Genomic DNA, 18,718 nt, shown 5'->3' with positions numbered 1-18,718 from the left:
CATCAAAATTCAAATACTTAGATTTTGTTAGAAATTTTTTTGTATTTAGAATTTATGTAATTCACAGCTGAAAAAGTAGATTCAAATACTCAAGTTGTTCTAAACATACTAAAAGTTTTGCAGTAAGAGAATTAAGCACCAGCTTTTAACATAATTAAATTAATTAAAATTAAATAAAATTTAAAAATCAGTTCATCAGTCACACTAAGCCCACTTGCAGTGCCCAGAGGCCACATCAGACTTGCCAGTGGCTACTAGATTGGACAGTGTAGCTCTAGCGTTTCCTTTTCTTCACCGTAATCTTTTCGTATTAGAGATTTAGTGTTTTCTGCAGAAAGAGTTGGGGTTTTGTTCCCTCATTTATTTCATTCAAATACATTTTAAGTTCTTTTTTTTTTGAGATGCAGTATTGCTCTGTTGCTAGGCTGGGGTGCAATGGCCCGATCTCAGCTCACTGCAACCTCCACTTCCCGGGTTCAAGCGATTCCCCTATCTCAGCCTCCCGAGTAGTTGGGACTATAGGCGCACACCACCACACTTGGCTAATTTTTTGTATTTTAGTAGAGAAGGGGTTTCACCATGTTGGCCAGGATGATCTTGATCTCCTGACCTTGTGATCCACTCACCTTGGCCTCCCAAAGTGCTGGGATTGCAAGCGTGAGCCACTGTGCCCAGCCTCAAATACATATTAAGTTCTTACTTTGTGCAAGATATAACATATATAACTGTAGAGATTTGGTTGTCTGAGCGTGGAAGACACTGCTTTTCCATTTCTGAAACTATCTTTCCTTACAGCATATTTTAATACTATGGCTGCTTCAATGCCAGCTAAGTCCTTCTTCCCCCTAAAGAGTGAGGTTAACCAAATATCGCTGTATTACAGCTTTATTAATATTTTATACATATGTCTTGTTGCAAACTTAAGATACTCATCTAACATTCTGAGAATGTTAAACACATACCTTATCACTAGTTAACTTGTTATTTGCAAAATCCACACTTTATTCCTGATCTAATTAAACCTTGATTTATATTTGGCATGGTGGTAAAGAATCACCGTAAAGTTCTTCTAATAGTCCTTTTTTTAAAAAGGCTTATAGCAACTGCTTATACCTAGGTAATTGAATTAATCAACACTTATTTTTGTGTTTTCTTCAAATTAAAATGACAGTTAAGAATCTCTGTTATAGGGCCGGGTGCAGTGGCTCATGCCTGTAATCCCAGTACTTTGGGAGGCTGACACGAGTGGACCACCTGAGGTCAGAAGTTCGAGATCAACCCATCTCTACTAAAAAAACACAAATATTAGCTGGGCGTGGTGGTGTGTGCCTGTAATCCCAGGTACTCAGCAGCCTGAGGCAGGAGAATTGCTTGAACCCAGGAGGCAGAGGTTGCAGTGATCCGAGATCTTGTTGCCTGGGCAACAAGAGTGAAACTCGGTCTCCCTCCCCCACAAAAAACAAAGAATCTCTATTCCAGACCTTCCTTGTGACTTGGAAGTGTACAGTAATCACCCTTTTTTTTTTTAAAGGACCCTTTTTTTTTTCTTTAAATCATTTTCTCTTTTCTTTTTGTCTGCTACAGTGCTTGAAGCCCTTTGGATGTTAACAATAGACAAAGCAGAAATGGCCTCATCTTTTTTTTTTTTTCATTCTTTTCTTAATTTTTATGTTTCTTCTTTCACATCCTGCCCAGCTCCTCTGCTTTTTCCCATTGTTTCTCTCTTTCGGGTATTTTTCCATTTTGCTGTAGCTGGAACATTCTCCTGGCCAGATCTGGAGGGGAAAAAAGTTCAGGTCTTTGCTCTTGTCACTTATCCTGATCGACTATAATGCTTCAAGTTCCTTTTCCTTCATCTTTTTCCAAATCACCATGCAATGCTGGACTCATTTTATCCCCAGTTTCCTTTCCCCTGTGGTCTATCTGCCTGTCTGAATTACTGCTGAATATCTCCAGTTCCTTTTTCTTTTATCCTGTGCAGCCCTGTTTCCGTGATACTGGTAGAGGCACAGTCCGTAATGAGAGACTCTGGAAGGGAGTCTATTTTGCCCAACATGTCACAACTTAGATAGCAGCAGAGTAAAAATGAACCCTCATTTGTTGACTATTACTTTCTCTTCTACACCAGTCTTCATTCCAAGTTGATAAAAGCTTAATTTGAGATAGAACTGAAAGGATCCAAGGAACTGTATTATATCCTATGAATCTTTTTCTTATTTCTCATTCTTGACTGGCTACACTGACCTGTTTAAAAATAAGTGGCCATGGTCTCTTTTGCATTCAGGTATATAAACAAGCTGATGAGTATATGAAAATATATACATGTGTACAAATATGTATAACCACGTAGATATTGATAAACACTGCTTATACAACCTGCGTTGGTATTTTTCATGTAGAAAAATAAAATGCTTTTTTCTAGGCTCACATTCTGCTTGACTGTGGTGAAGACAATGTCTGTAAACCAAAACTGGAAGTTTCTGTAGATAGGTAAGTTTTGCTTGAAATAATAAATAATATAATAAGAAATTTAAATGGAAGGGCACATTTTTCTGTGCAAAGGACTAACATGTTTTAATAAGAATTAGTTATACTAGAGGGTATTGCATGATTTTCCATAATACTAAAACTATCAATATTGCCCTTCTAAAGAAAATACCCACTGTGTTTTCACTAGTTGCCCAGGTTGAGGTTATTACCATTCACCTTTGGGTAATATCACAAAGCAATATTGTATCATTTTAAAGATACACTTCATTGTAAACATACTTTTAACTCAAGGGATATCCTTACCATTTTTTAGATGTATAAATGTTAAAGAATATTGTGAGAATTATGACAATTGATTAATTTAGCTTTTAGAAAAATATTGGGGAATTGCAAAGTTCATACAATTTATTTCAGTAATAGATATGGATGATAGTGATATATTAGTGGTATCAACGTTTATTTTTACTGAGAGAAGCATTGGATTTGCAGCCAGTGTGCTATTTTCTGTTTTCTATCAAGCTGTGAATTAGTCTTAAAATATCTTGAGATACTGTTGAACATGTTGGTGCTGTGTATTTATCTCTTGCTTCTGTGAACAGCCATACTCTCCCATGTAGTCTTTGTTCTCAGTCTGGATTTGTATTAACTTTTAGTGATCAAAAGAAGATCTATATTGGGGATGACAACCCTCTGACATTGATTGTTAAGGCTCAGAATCAAGGAGAAGGTGCCTATGAAGCTGAGCTCATCGTTTCCATTCCACTGCAGGCTGATTTCATCGGGGTTGTCCGAAACAGTGAAGTAAGCAGGCTGCCTCTTTAAAAATCGAAATACACTCACAGGTCTCATTAACATTAATGAACTGCTCTCCCATTTAGTGAAGCACAAGCTTAGCTATTCTACCTAAGGCTAAATTGCTAGACAATGGAGTGTCTATCTTACGTAATTCCTTTTAAGCCTAATACTTTGCATAATGCATTGATATAACATTTTTAGAATTGCAAGCTGAGTGCCTGGAAACGAGGTTAGATAGATAAAGTGTGTAAGCCTTCCATCAAATTATTTGTCAGAGGCAGTATAGTTATGTATTGCAGTCCTCTAGGGATCTTTCAGAAATACTTCCACATTTCCGTGTGGCAGTTATACCCAGTTTTTCCCTTACCTCCTGGTTTGCTCATAGATTTATTTGGTTAGTACAACAAGAAACTGAAATGTCTAACTACATGATGTTTTACCTCCTTTCATATCCTTTTTGTCTATCAAAGGCCTTAGCAAGACTTTCCTGTGCATTTAAGACAGAAAACCAAACTCGCCAGGTGGTATGTGACCTTGGAAACCCAATGAAGGCTGGAACTCAAGTAAGACAATTTAATTAAACACATTTTTCTCCCCGGCAAATAGAAGAGCATGTTGTTCTCTGAGCTCATGTAATTTTTAAAAATAAACACTTCAAAACAATGTCATTAAATTGGTTTTGATTTAACAGTTAAATGATTAGCAGAGTTTTGCTTAGTTTTAACTAAGATACAAAAACAATTGGTTGTGAAAGAAGAAACCATCTATTTCTTCTTTCCTGGCCTATGAACACAGCACACACTTTGGTTGTTAGCTTCCTGTTATCAAATCATTGTACCCAGTTACTAGACTTTCACTGTATCAACAAATATTTACTTTGTCATTTTTTAGAAAAGTGTTTAGTATTATAAGGAGGTATAATTACGATTAATAATTGTTGTTAAATAGGCTCGCTTATGGATTGGTCCAGGTATCTTAAGTAAAATAGATTTGATAGAAAATCAGATTTAATTATCTTTGTTCAGTTTTATTGTAAGCTCAGAAAAAACCCATTTTAGAGCATTATTTTTTATTTAGACATTGGATTTGAAATTTTGCTAATTAGACATTGACTAACATTACTATCTTTTACTGTCTCCTTCAGCTCTTAGCTGGTCTTCGTTTCAGTGTACACCAGCAGTCAGAGATGGATACTTCTGTGAAATTTGACTTACAAATCCAAAGGTGTGAAAACAACTTGTATTCACTTATAACTTGAATAAATACTATTTGTTGTAAATATACTATGTAATGTACTTCAAATATGGAATAGTACAGATTAAAATTTATTGCTTGATTATAACATTTTAAAATCAGTATTTATATTATAAGAAGAATTTTATTGTCAGGTTTGAGTTTGTAAAACAAAATTGAAAATCCAGAAATAAAACATTCATCTTCTTGGAATTAAATGTTAATGAAAATAATTATTTTGAGGTATAAGCTTTACATTTGTTTCTTCTGTTGTGTTAATTTTTAGTTTCACTGGGTTTGCCTCTGTATGTTTTTGGTGTTATGCGTAATTCAGTTCTGAGTATTTTTTTTTTCTTTTTCAGCTCAAATCTTTTTGACAGAGTAAGCCCAGTTGTAGCTCACCAAGTTGACCTGGCTGTTTTAGCTGCAGTTGAGATAAGAGGGTCAGTATGAATACTTAGTCGAGTATCTCATTGTCACGATTGCTTTTTAAAGGTAACCATCAGGCCTTAGCGTCTTCTGGACAGTAGACACTACACATTTAGTGGTGATTTTACTAGGGCATTAGCTTCTGTAGAAATAAAATCCTAGGTGTGTTCCAAACCCCCAATACTGGGTGAGCCTCAAAATGAACAAGACGTAGCAACAACATGCACAAAATAAGTTTATTGAACTTTTACACAAATTATCAATTCACCTGTTATGTGTATATTTCGTAAGAGCAGTTTTTGTGCATGTGTGTGTTCATTAGTTTTCTTTTAAACTATTTTTGAAAATTAGATCCAATTTTATTCATTTGGGTAATAAATACAGGGTATTTTTGAAAATGAACTGACTATGTCATTTCGATATTCATGGTAGGTTTTCTTTGGTCATTGTTTAGAGTCTCGAGTCCTGATCATATCTTTCTTCCAATTCCAAACTGGGAGCACAAAGAGAATCCTGAGACTGAAGAAGACGTTGGGCCAGTTGTTCAGCACATCTATGAGGTTTGCAGTTGTTGGATTTTACCCAAATCTAGTGAGCGAACCAACAAAGAGAGGAACAACTAAGCTATTTTTACAAAAACAATTCTATGTAATTTTTATGTAAACTCTGCATTGGTTAAGTATGTGTCAGAGATTTTTTCGTATTTTCCCTATTGATAAGTTCATTTTTATTTGACAAATAGCTTTGTTTAAAGAAAGCAATTTATATACTTTGTTGTTTAAATCAATTAGTTCTACTTGCATAAAAGAAGTAAATCATTGGTACTTTCTCATGGGCATTTTATAGTTCTGGCTAAAATTTGAAAATACCTATGGTAAATAATCAAAACTGTATTTCTATAGGAAGAAGATTTTTTTGTCATCTTTCATTAATAACTTTTTAACATTTTCCCCTTTTGTTTATATATTCATATATATCTTTTTTGAGGTGGAGTCTCACTCTTTCGCCCAGGCTGGAGTGCAGTGGCATGATCTCGGCTCACTGCAACCTCCACCTCCCAGGTTCAAGCGATTCTCCTGCCTCAGCTTCCCGAGTAACTGGGATTACAGGAATGCGCCACCATGCCTGGCTAATTTTTGTATTTTTAGTAGAGACAGGGTTTCACCGACAGGGTTTCACCGACGGGGTTTCACCATGTTGGCCAAGCTGATCACGAACCCCTGACCTCAAGGGATCCTCCTGCCTCGACCTCCCAAAGTGCTGGGATTACAGGCATAAGCCACCTCCCCCAGCCTTGCTTATATTTTTATCATGACACATTACTCTCTGTTAGAGACAAATGTTGAGTTTGATCATTTTTGCATAAAAATGGTCATATTGTAATTATAGGTTAACTGTGGAAACTGTGCTATTATTTAAAACCTGTTGCTAGCATGATTTCTAAAGTTGATGCAGGGGAATGATTATAGTATAGATTTTTGCCCAAGGTGTAGATACATTTTCTTTTATCTCCTTAGCTGAGAAACAATGGTCCAAGTTCATTCAGCAAGGCAATGCTCCATCTCCAGTGGCCTTACAAATATAACAATAACACTCTGTTGTATATCCTTCATTATGATATTGATGGGCCAATGAACTGCACTTCAGATATGGAAATCAACCCTTTGAGAATTAAGGTAATGTTCTTAGTAGCAGCTCTTCATTATAATGATATTTTATTGCCTTCTTTCTAAACCTATAAAAGAAATTCATAAAATAAAACCAACTCTGCAAAAAATGGTTTAGTTCATAAGCAGTACACTCAGGATAAGATCATTTATGTAATGGGTAAGAATTAATTCTTGACGTCCTAATGAACCATATCTTCATGGAGTGCTTAGTGAGCCTCATGAGATGTCCTTCAGTGATCCAGTTTGACCTTGGCTCCATCACAGTGTGGTTTGTTCAGGGTATAATATCACATCAAAGGTGTTTTGTTGTTATAATTTCTACCTTCAGCATAAGCTATACCATTTTACTCATGATTCCTTTGACTTACATGACCTAGACTAATGTCATTTTATAGAATTACATACGCTTTTGGATATTGTCATCACCATCATAGATTTGCACAAGAAACTATTATACAGTATGGTCCAAGGAAAGGTAAAATAATAATAATAATAAACAAAATTAAAAATATACCCATGATTGACATCACAGATGTACTGTGGTATTTCAGGCTGTTTGTCTGTGTTTCGTCAGTTTCCACTGTAGCTAAGCAAGGGCTGAAAACAATGGCTAGAAAGAGCTAACTTTTTTGGTACATATTAAAGACTCTAATCTTTATTTTTTGTTCTTATTATTCACCATATATTGAGTGGTAAATATTCTGTCATACTAAATTTTCATTCACTATTTTTTAATCATATGTAAGAGTTTATATCAAAATGCTGATGTAAAATGTTTTTCATTATCATTTATCACCATTTTATTCGTGTGATTGCATTAGATCTCATCTTTGCAAACAACTGAAAAGAATGAAACAGTTGCTGGGCAAGGTGAGCGGGACCATCACATCACTAAGCGGGATCTTGCCTTCAATGAAGAAGATATTCACACTTTGGTAAGTGCCATTTCAAGTATGTGCACTATAAACATTTAAAAATAAGTTATTATAGGACTGACGCCAAAGAACATTTCAAAAATAACAGCAGCTGTGCTTGAACAACTACATTTATTTTTATAGCATGCATTCCACTTACTTTCCTTTTTGCTAGTTAGATTAATGCCATATTTTCTTAAAATGATTTATTTTGTAGATGGCTATTAAAACTAGTTTATGTCCCAACCTAATTTTCCTATCCATTCTTTAACTGTCTTCTTTCTTGGCCTTCTCCAAATCTTTGAGGCTTTAGTACAATTCTAAAAAATCCGGAAGGTCCCAACAAAAATACACTGGAATAATAATTAGCATTTGATTAACCTTTGTTGAGTTAGCCTATATAACAGCTATAATATTTTAAAGATGATTGTTATTTAACTTATTTTTCTTTTAATTAACAAATCTCTAAATCTCTAGTAGAGAACCTGGCATAGCATTTTTTTGTTTGTTTGTTTTTTGAGGCAGAGTCTTGCTTTGTCACCCAGGCTGGAGTGCAATGACGCAAACACAGCTCACTGAGGCCTCGACCTCCCAGGCTCAAGCAATCCTCCTGACTCAATCCCCCAAGTAGCTGGGATTACAAGCACCCACTGCCATGCCCAGATAATTTTTGTATTTTTTGTTGAGATGAGGTTTCACTATTTTCTCCAGGATGGTCCCGTACTCCTGAGCTCAAGCAATCTGCCCATCTCGGCCTCCTGAAGTGCTGGGATGACAGGCATGAACCACCATGCCCAGCACTGTTACAGTGTTTATGTTCAATAGTGATCACTAGTGACTTTTACATTGCGAAATTCTGTGGCTCCTGTTAGTCCTTACCTGGTTCAAGTGCTTAGTGACTTTGGTTCACTTAATCACTTCCTCCTATTGACTCTCATGGCTGTAAATACAATCTAGTGTAGATGCCTTTGATTTATATTTTCAGTCTGAACTTCAGTACCAAACTTCAGATTCCAATATCCAACTGCTTACTAGAAACTCCTTTTAAATATCTAATAGGAATCTCAAACTTAATTCTAACCATAAACCCTTGGGTTTTCCCAAGTCTGCTCTTCCCATAATGTTTTTAGTTGATTTTAGTAAATATCAACTTCATTCTCTGTCTAAAACCTGGACCCCATGCTTAACTCCTTTCTTTCTCTCAAATCTCACATCTTCTATTTCAGCAAATTCTGTTGATATTTACTTTCAAAATGCCCAGAATCTGACTCCTTCTCAACAGTTTCATCACTGACACAACCTAACCCAGGCTGCTTTCCCTTCTCAATTGGACTATGGTCAAACCCCTGGTTGGCCTCTGTATTTCTGCCTTTCTCCTCGCTATACTTCATATGCCACAGAAGCCACAGTGATCCTTTTATATATAGGTCAGGTTGTGTCACTCAGTGCCTTCCCATCTAATTCAATGAGAAAGCAAGAGGCTACAATGACCTTTAAACCCAACATCTACAGGTCCTTCCTGCCTCTCTGCCTACATCTCCTCTCCTTACTATTCTGTTTCTCAAAATTTCTACCTTGCTTTTCATTGAACAGGTAGCCCCAAGCATATTTCTTCCATGCTTTGAAAATTGCTCTTCCATCTGCCTGGAGTTCTTTGTCCAAATATCCTTGCAGCTTATTTTCCCATATCTATCTGGTGTCCTTAAAAGTAAAATTATGTCAGAGGACTTCCTTGACCAACCCCTGTGGAATAGAAACTGCTTTCTACCTCCCAACCCCACTTTAGATCCCACACTTCTTTCCTCCCTCAGAATCTGTTTTTTTTTTTTTTTTTGAGACAAAACTTATATAAAATTAATCATTTTAATGATTTTAAAATGTATAATTTAGCGCTTTTTAGTATGAACACAACATTGAACCACCATTACCGCTATAATTGTAAAGATTTTTCTCACTCCAAAAAGAAGTGCTGTACCCATTAAGCAGTTTATCCACACTCCCCTATCATCAGCCCCTGGTGACCACTAATCTGCATTCCTACTGATTTGCCTATTCTGGACATTTCATACATATAGTATCATACAACATGTAGCCTTTGTGTCTAGCTTCTTTCACTTAGCATGTTTTCAAGATCTACGTTGCAGTGTGCCTTAATACTTCATTTTTATGGTTGAATAGTACTCTGTTGTGTGGACACAGCAACTTTTGTTTTTCCATTCATCAGTTGATCAACATTTCAGTTATTTTTACTTTTTGTCTATTTTGAATAGTGTTGCTATGGACATTCAAGCATATAAACATGTTTTTCTGTTTTATTGAGAATAAACATAAGAGTGGAATTGCTGGGTCATATGGAAACTCTATGTTTAACTTTTTGAGGAACTGTCAAACTATTTTCCAAAGTTGCTGCAGCATTTTACAATACCAACCAGAAATATATGAGGGTCGTATTTTCTCTACAACTTTGTCAACACTTGTTAATTTCTGTTTTTGTTTATTTTTAAATTTTTATACTCATCCTGGTTGGTGTGAAGAGGTAGCTCATTGTGGTTTTGATACACATTTCCCTATAGACTGATGACATTTACTATCTTTCCAATTGTATATCTTTTTCGGACAAATGTCTATTCAAATTTTTTGCCAATTTTTAAATTGGGGTTTTTGCCTTTTATTGTTGAGTTGCAAAGTATTCTTAATATATTCTGGATACTACCTTCATTAGATATATGATTGCACAGGTTTTGTCTCATTCTATGTGAATTGTTTTTTTACTTTCTTGCTGGTGTCCTTTAACGCACAAAAGTTTTGAAATCCAAAGTCCAATTTATCTATGTCGTCTTTTGTTGCTTGTATTTTTGTTGTCATATTTTTTAAACCATTGCCCAATACAAGGGCATGAAGATTTATACCTAGGCTTTTCGATTTTCTAAGTTTTACACTTATAGCTATTACATTCACATCCCTGATTCATTTTGAGTTAATTTTTGTGTATGGTGTGAGGTAGGGGTCCAGATTGATTATTTTGCATGTGGCTGTCCATTTGTCCAAGCATAATTTGTTGAATAAATTATTCTTTCCCCTTAAATGGTCTTGGCAGTCTTGTTGAAGATGAATTGATCATAAATACATGGGTTTATTTCTGGACATTCAGTTGTATTCAGTTGACCTATATGTATATCTTTAATGTGAGTAACAAATTGTTTTGATTACCATCGCTCTGGAGTTCAGATTTTGAAATAGAAAAATGTGAATACGTTTTCTTTCTTTTAAGATTATTTTGGTTATTTAGAGTTTCTTGAAATACCATATGAATTTTAGAATCAGCTTGTGCATTTCTTCAAAGAAGGTAGTTGGAATTTTGGTAGCTATTTTCTTGAGCCTGTCTCGATATGGGAAATGCTGCTATCTTAACATTACATATTTCAGTTCATGAACATGGTATGTCTTTTTATTTATTTAGTCTTCAATTTTTTTTGTCTCTTTTTGTCTTTTTTGTTCAACTTTTTCAACAATATTTTGTCATTTTTAGTGCACTTGTATTGCACATCCTTGGTTACATGATTTCTATGTATCCTTTTCAATGCTATTTTATCTATCTATCTAACTATCTATTTGAGAAGGAGTTTTTGTTCTTGTTGCCCAGGCTGGACTGCAATGGCATGATCTCAACTCACTACAACTTCTGCCTTCTGGGCTCAACTGATTCATCCACCTCAGCCTCCCATGTAGCTAGGATTACAGGTACCCGCCACCATGCCTGGCCAATCTTTTGTATTTTTTAGTAGAGATGGGATTTCACCATGTTGGTCAGGCTGGTCTTGAATTCCTGACCTCAGGTGATCCACCTGCCTCAGCCTCCCAAAGTGCTGGGATTACAGGCATGAGCCACCACACCCAGCCTATTTTTATTTTTTAGAGACGGTCTCATTCTGTCACCCACATTGGAGGACAGTGGCAAAGTTACAGCTTACTGCAGCCTCGAAATCCTGGGCTCAAGCAATCCAGCAGCCTGAGACTCTGAGGATCTAGGGCTATACCTGCACCCACCACACCTGGCTAATTTTCAAATTTCATTTTTGCAGAGATAGGATCTCACTATGTTGCCTAGGCTAGCCTTGAACTGTTAGCCTCAAAAGATATTCCCACCTTGTTCTTCCAAAATGTTGGAGTTACAGGTGTGAGCCACTGCTCTTGACCTCAATGCTGTTTTAAAGGAAATTGTTTTCTTAAATTGTTTTTTGGATTTCTTATTGATAGTGTACTGAAATATGACTCATATTTGCATACTGATCTTTTGTCCTGTACCTTTTCTGTACTTGTTTTTTTAGTGTAGTTTCAATATGGGTCATTTAGTGTTTTCTATATGTAAGACCCTGTCATCTGCAAAGAGATAGCTTTACTTTATCATTTCTAATCTGGACACCTTTTACTTTATTTTTCTCTTTTTTTTTTTTTTTTTTTCTTGAGACAGAGTCTTCTTCTGTCACCCAGGCTGGAGTGCAGTGGCATGATCTCAGCTCACTGCAACTTCTGCCTCCCAGGTTGAAATGACTCTCCTGCCTCAACCACCCAAGTAGCCGGGATTACAGGTGCCCACAATCATGCCCGACTAATTTTTGTATTTTGAGTAGAGATGGGATTTCACCATGCTGGCCAGGTTTATCTCGAACTTCTGACCTCAAGTGATCTGCCTTTGTTAGCCTCCCAAAGTACTGGGATTACAGCAAGAGCCACTGCACCTGGCCTTAATTTTTCTTACTTAATTGCACTGGCTAGAACCTTCTGTACACTGTTGAGTAGAAATGGCATGAGTTGACATTCTTGTCTATTCCTGACCTTACGGGAGCAAGAAATATGAAGTATGATGTTAGCTATGGGCTTTTTGTTAATGCCCTTTATCAGGTCAAGGAAACTCTTTTCTATTCCTAATCATCACTGAATGGTACCACTACTGGATAGCATTGTTGTGAGGTATATACATGTGACATGTCTAATACAGTGTGTTCAGCATATAGAAGGTGGAGAATATTTATTTCTTTTGGCTGCCAACTTTCAAGTTACTGATTAAAACATTGGATGTGTCAGAGGCCATCAGCATGTGATTTGATTTCTGTAGACCCTGCATGGAATAACCATTAAAAATATTGTTTTCTTTCCCACAGAGATGTTGTAATCTGGTTTTTAGATCTTAAAAGTGTCACCATCTTTTGGGTTTGCCTAAAGAATATTAAGTTCTAGTCACAGAATGAATCTTTTAATATTACGGATCATATCTTTCTATAACAAATCACGTTAAAACCAACCCCTTCATTTACAAGGAACTACTTGGGTGGCAAAAGAAGAAAAAAGAAAAGAAACATACCAACCCCTTCACAATGTAAAGCATTCATAGACTCAACTATTAGCCTGTTTATTTACAAGAGAATTAATCTGTGTAATCTCTCTGTGGCCATCACACAAAAAGAAAAAAAAAAATGGTGAATTTTCCTGTAAGAAAAAAATGACCTTTTCCTTATAAGTAAAGGATTTGTTTTGGCAGGGTTGTGGAGTCGCTCAGTGCTTGAAGATTATCTGCCAAGTTGGAAGATTAGATAGAGGAAAGAGTGCAATCTTGTATGTAAAGTCATTACTGTGGACTGAGACCTTTATTAATGTAAGTAGACAGGTGCAGCATTTGGCAAACATAGCCAGTTTTTTTTTCAAAGAAATAAAAAAGGCCTGACATCTGTGAAATCATCTCATTGTTATTTCTATACAGAAAGAAAATCATAATCACTCCTATTCTCTGAAGTCATCTGCTTCATTTAATGTCATAGAGTTTCCTTATAAGAACCTTCCAATTGAGTATATCACCAACTCCACATTGGTAAGTTATTGTTTAGGCAAATGTAATAAATGTACTCAATTCAAATACTGTGCACGTTTTTATTTTGTTCTAAAAAATGACAGCTTAACTCTTTTGATACTTTAATGAAGTTATGTGATGGGATTATAACCTAGTTTAATATTATCATTTTGCTCTTCCACCTCAGAATGATTAAAACTAGACTTCTTAGTTCAGCATCTTGTCCAGTGTAAGAGATTTCTTAGTATATACTAAATTATATTGGGGAAATTTTAGGAATTTCCCTTAGCACAGTTAGAAAGTTGGAAATTAACTGCAACAAGTGAGGCATTTTGAAGATATTTAAAGAGTAAAAATGGAATCAGCACATCATAAACTGGATTGAATTATTCAAAAATCATTTCAGGCTGGGTGTGGTGCCTCACACCTGTAATCCCAGTACTTTGAGAGGCTGAGATGGGCAGATCACTTCAGGCCAGGAGTTCAAGACCAGCGTGGCCAACATGGTGAAATCCCATCTCTACTAAAAATACAGAAAAACTGGCTGGGCATGGTGGTGCACACCTGTAATCCCAGCTCCTGGGGAGACTGAGACATGAGAATCACTTGAACCCAGGAGGTGGAGATTGCAGTGAGCCAAGATTGCAGTGCCCCTGTACTCCAGACTGGGTTATGTACAGGGTGAGACTCTGTCTTAAAAAAAGAAAAATCATTTTCAGATGTAATCAGAAGTCAGTGTCATTGGGAATTTGATGTGTGTATGTGCATACTATTGATACCAAATGTGAAACCACTAAATTATCATATGCAGGAAAAGAATATACTGTGAATTCCATTAAAATAAAATATATTCACTCAAATATTTGTTGATTAAGTCATGGACTGTTTTTAAAACTAAAACCTTTTTTCCTCAATAGGTTACCACTAATGTCACCTGGGGCATTCAGCCAGCACCCATGCCTGTGCCTGTGTGGGTGATCATTTTAGCAGTTCTAGCAGGATTGCTGTTACTGGCTGTTTTGGTATTTGTAATGTACAGGGTAAGTAACGGACTTAGAAAGAGGGAGAGAGGGAAAGCAGAAGAAAAGGGAAAGGGAAGAAGGAAAAGAAGAATGAAAAGAAGTAAGGGAAGGAAGAAAAGGACTTATAATGATGATACTTGATCAGCATTACTTATTATTTGAGGGAAGATAAATTGTATAAAATACAATTTAAATTTTCTCGGTGGTAATATAATCACTCAAAAAATAATTCATATTCTACACTGATGTTGCAATAATAACCATTTTTCTTCAACTGACAGATGGGCTTTTTTAAACGGGTCCGGCCACCTCAAGAAGAACAAGAAAGGGAACAGCTTCAACCTCATGAAAATGGTGAAGGAAACTCAGAAACTTAACTGCAGTTTTTAAGTTATGCTACATCTTGACCTATTATAATTAGCAACTTTATTATAGATTTAAACTTTCTTCATGAGGAGTAAAATTCTAAGGTTTTATTTCTGATAGTGCTAATTGGCATTAACCACAAAATGAGAACAATATTTGTAAACCTTCTCCTTATAAATAAGTTCAGACATACATTTAATAACATAGTGACTTGTGTTTTTAGGTATTTAAATAATAAAATTTCAAGGGATAGTTTTTATTCAATGTATATAAGACAGGTAGTGCCTGGTTTACTACTTTATATAAAATAGTACCACCTTCAGCTACTGTTTCTGATTTAGTGTATTGAACTTTGTTTGTTGTTGTTGTTATTGTTTTAAAGCAGTCCAAATTTGGACCTTAGCAATCATGTCTTTTGTATAACTACTTAATGTTAATACATATTACACTACAGTTTACTTTTCGGATACTAAAGACTTTATAACTGCATCAACTTGGATTTTTTTTTTTAACACTTATATGGTAGAACTTTAAAAAAAAACCATACATGATACCATCAAAATTCTTGCTTTTAATAACAAAGGTACAATGTTTTGTTTTAATATGAAAATTGGGTAGATGCTATTACATTTTTGTTTATATTAAATCGATGATATCTTATTACATTTTAACTTGTATAAATTTTATGTCAAATCCTTCAAGCCAACCTATACTAAAAATTAGTTCCATAGTCACAAATGCCTCTTTTGTGTAATTGTTTAATTTCCCCTGAATATTGCAATGCTTAAAGCCATATAGAGTTGGACATTATTTCCAAAGCATATTTATTCCATTGTTTTAGTCTGGCTATTTACAGTACCAAAAAAGAAAGCATTTTTATTAAGATACTATGTTTGTAGTTCTTTGAGATAGTTGCTTATGCACATAGTAAGTAATACATTCTTAGAGTAGAGCAGAGGTTTTAGTTAGTACTAATTTATTTTCCCCTATTCGTGTATTTTTCCTTACATTTCCAAAACTTACTGAGAATGGGTCAAGATCAATGAGGAATCTTTACAGTTGACAAGAACCTGGACCCCTCACTCCAACCTTGTGAGTAATGCTTAGAATAAAAACTCTTAAGGAGACTCACTGATTTACTTCTAGCAATAGCATGATGTTACAGGAATATTACCTCAGTTTAAGCAAAGTAATGTGTAAAATCAGTCTCAGCTATCAGAATAACTTCTGAAAGGTATTTTTACAAGCAGTTCAAGTTATTGAAAACCTTTTAAATCTTTCTTAGATTTGTTAGTATAAATTACTTTTCTAGGATTTTTAATAAAGCTGCATAGGTGGCAAGTTGTAGTTTTATATGGTTCTGTAGACGGTGAATCTTCTAGAGGAATATATGATTTATTCACAGTTCCTCAAGGCCTGGGGATGATGATCATTTATACCTATTTTTGTGCAATTACATCATGTTGTGCATTAGAAATGGAGAGTTTAATAGCTCTTTAACTGCTGTCCTCATTAGGCAATGATAAATATTTCCCTTAAATAATTGACTATTATGCTGTTTTAAAAATAATTGTAATTTATCTTACCATGTCTCGTAATTTCATGCACAAGTGACTGAGCTAATCTTGAGAATATATTCATAAAATAGAAGCTCATTTAGTTGAAGTATTCAGGTTAGGACTGAAGACTGTATATTTCACTTTGGTGAATTTCAAAAGTAATGGGTCTTGGAGTATAGATTTTTATTAGTAGCTTGAAAGAGCTTAATCATATGCAGTAAGTATTTTTATTACCAATAAATTTAAAATTTTTTAAGAAAATGTTTTTATCCTAGGGCCAAGTGTTGCCTGCCACCAGTCATTAAGTTAGTCTATAAACAAATTTTACGTTAATAGTTTTACCACATAGTAACAGTCATTTCTGAAAATATGTTGGATAGAAAGTCACTCTTTGACAAAAGTGTTAGGATTTGCTTTTGTGCCATCTATTCCTTTTATGGCATCTATCTTGCAAGCAATCTTGTATTGGAGATTATAAGATGCTGTAATTTAGAAATTAACGTGATTTCTTAAATTACCTTTATAAAATAGAGTTTTAAGTAATAGCATAGATTTTCCTTCAAAAAGTGAACATTTATATATCTACAAAAATATGGAGAAGTGTAATTTGAAAGCCTACTTTCTCAAGAAAATGTTGGGATACTTTTTAATCATAATTAAATATCAAAAAATTGTCCTATGAAAACTTTTAATCTCCAAAACATTTGAAATACTACCATATTTGTGATTCATTGAGAATTAAAATCCATTTTGAAGTGTAAAAGTCTTATAATCTGATTTAGAGAAAACATATGAATGAACTCAAGGGTATTAAAAACGTGACATTGGTAAGAAATATTGATACTGGCATTGATTTTATATAGATATTTATTTCAAAATTGATATTTTGAGAAAAATACATGTCATTTTTTTCTTTTACTTTTCTCTTATGATTATCACTGTAATTTTTATGTTGAAAGGTTAAACAATTAGTCACATATTATTGCCATCATTCTACCTGTGTTATGAAACTACTTATTCATAGTTATTTCCTATTAACACTTACATTTTCATAAAGAAAACTCAAGTATTACTAAAAAGAGACTTTACTGGCTTAAGAGGGCCATGAAAGATTTTTGATGGTGAATCGTGACCCTAAAAGAGATTTGTGTATAGTATCCAATAGATCAAAGATTTTTATAAGGCAAACAGAATTTGTAAGTTGGTATATGTTCCTAAGTTGCAAAATGTAATGATGAGCTTGGTGGAGAAGGAGGAGTCATTTTTGGAATACCTGTGTGCAGCCACTACCCATCTCAGTGTCATCTTGTTTGTATTCTTAGATAGCTTGTATATGTAATAGTTTGATAAATAATTTAAACACCTAAAATTTGAAAAATGATTGTAGGATCAAAAAAGGTGGATGAAATTATTTAATACTCAGTGTTTCTGAGAGTATCCCTTTCAGTTTGTTGGTTGGCTGGTTTGAACAGTAGAAATATGCAGCATGCAATATATGCTTATATTTCACTGTAACTTCTGATATATAATGAGCTTCTTGGGAGAGGTACTGAATCTTTGATGTTTTTGTCATTGTTCTCAAGTGCAATATAACAATGTAACCAAATCTAGATAATTTCAAAGTTGTCATTAATTTAGTAAGCCTAATATAAACAAATATTTGTATTATTTTTGTTAGCAGGAAAGAGATTACATGAGGTTATTTACCCCTAAATGGTCCATTCTGCATTTTATTTAGGGCTGGAAATGAATTATTCTTTGAAATATCCTAAGGTAACTTGGAAGCTGTGTAGTATATCAAATTAATTTGCTACCTAATAACATAGAAAGTAAATATCTTTGTGGTCACCCACATTGGGTGAGACAGAAAATGAATCTGTTCTAAAATTTGTAATTTGCTAACTTGATTTGAGTTAGTGAAAACTGGTACAGTGTTCTGCTTGATCTCCAACATGTAACTTGTGACTGTATAATAAACTGAAGCATATGGTGCCACTTTTGTGTATGGGGTTTATCATTTCTATGATGTGTTTATTATTATTATTATTAGAGAGGAAGTCTCGCTCTGTTGCCAGGCTGGAGTGCAGTGGCAGGATCTTAGCACACTGCAACCTCCAACTTTCTGGTTCAAGCAATTGTCCTGCCTCAGCCTCCCAAGTAGCTGGGATTACAGGTACGTGCCACCACACTCAGCTAATTTTTGTGTTTTTAGCAGAGACAGGGTTTCACCATGTTGGCCAGGATGATCTCGATCTCCTGACCTCGTGATCCACCTGCCTCCCAAAGTGCTGGGATTACTGGTGTGAGTCACCGCACCCAGCCTTTGTTTTTTAATTACATGAACTAGCAATAATGTGCTAAAAGGATAACCTCAGAGAGGTAACTTTCTCTAAAT

General features: G+C 34.9%; 1 protein-coding gene across 1 annotated transcript in view; it reads left to right on the top strand.

The window, feature by feature from the left end:
• The window catches only part of ITGAV (integrin subunit alpha V), a 91,236-nt gene extending 72,920 nt beyond the window's left edge, over nt 1-18,316 (top strand). The window contains exons 19-30 of the mRNA XM_032292724.1: nt 2,423-2,490; nt 3,144-3,291; nt 3,756-3,848; nt 4,430-4,509; nt 4,881-4,961; nt 5,402-5,507; nt 6,465-6,623; nt 7,439-7,552; nt 13,071-13,184; nt 13,290-13,397; nt 14,294-14,416; nt 14,680-18,316. Coding sequence (XP_032148615.1) covers nt 2,423-2,490; nt 3,144-3,291; nt 3,756-3,848; nt 4,430-4,509; nt 4,881-4,961; nt 5,402-5,507; nt 6,465-6,623; nt 7,439-7,552; nt 13,071-13,184; nt 13,290-13,397; nt 14,294-14,416; nt 14,680-14,775 — 1,290 coding nt within the window. The 3' untranslated portion in view covers nt 14,776-18,316. The remainder of the gene's footprint in view (nt 1-2,422; nt 2,491-3,143; nt 3,292-3,755; nt 3,849-4,429; nt 4,510-4,880; nt 4,962-5,401; nt 5,508-6,464; nt 6,624-7,438; nt 7,553-13,070; nt 13,185-13,289; nt 13,398-14,293; nt 14,417-14,679) is intronic.
• Nucleotides 18,317-18,718: the final 402 nt, after the last annotated feature.

The sequence above is a fragment of the Sapajus apella genome, unplaced genomic scaffold, assembly GCF_009761245.1.
Source record: "Sapajus apella isolate SASKATOON/1434 unplaced genomic scaffold, GSC_monkey_1.0 scaffold28, whole genome shotgun sequence".
In the NCBI taxonomy this organism is placed as follows: Eukaryota; Metazoa; Chordata; class Mammalia; order Primates; family Cebidae; genus Sapajus; species Sapajus apella.
This window is presented reverse-complemented; position numbering and strand designations above follow the sequence as displayed.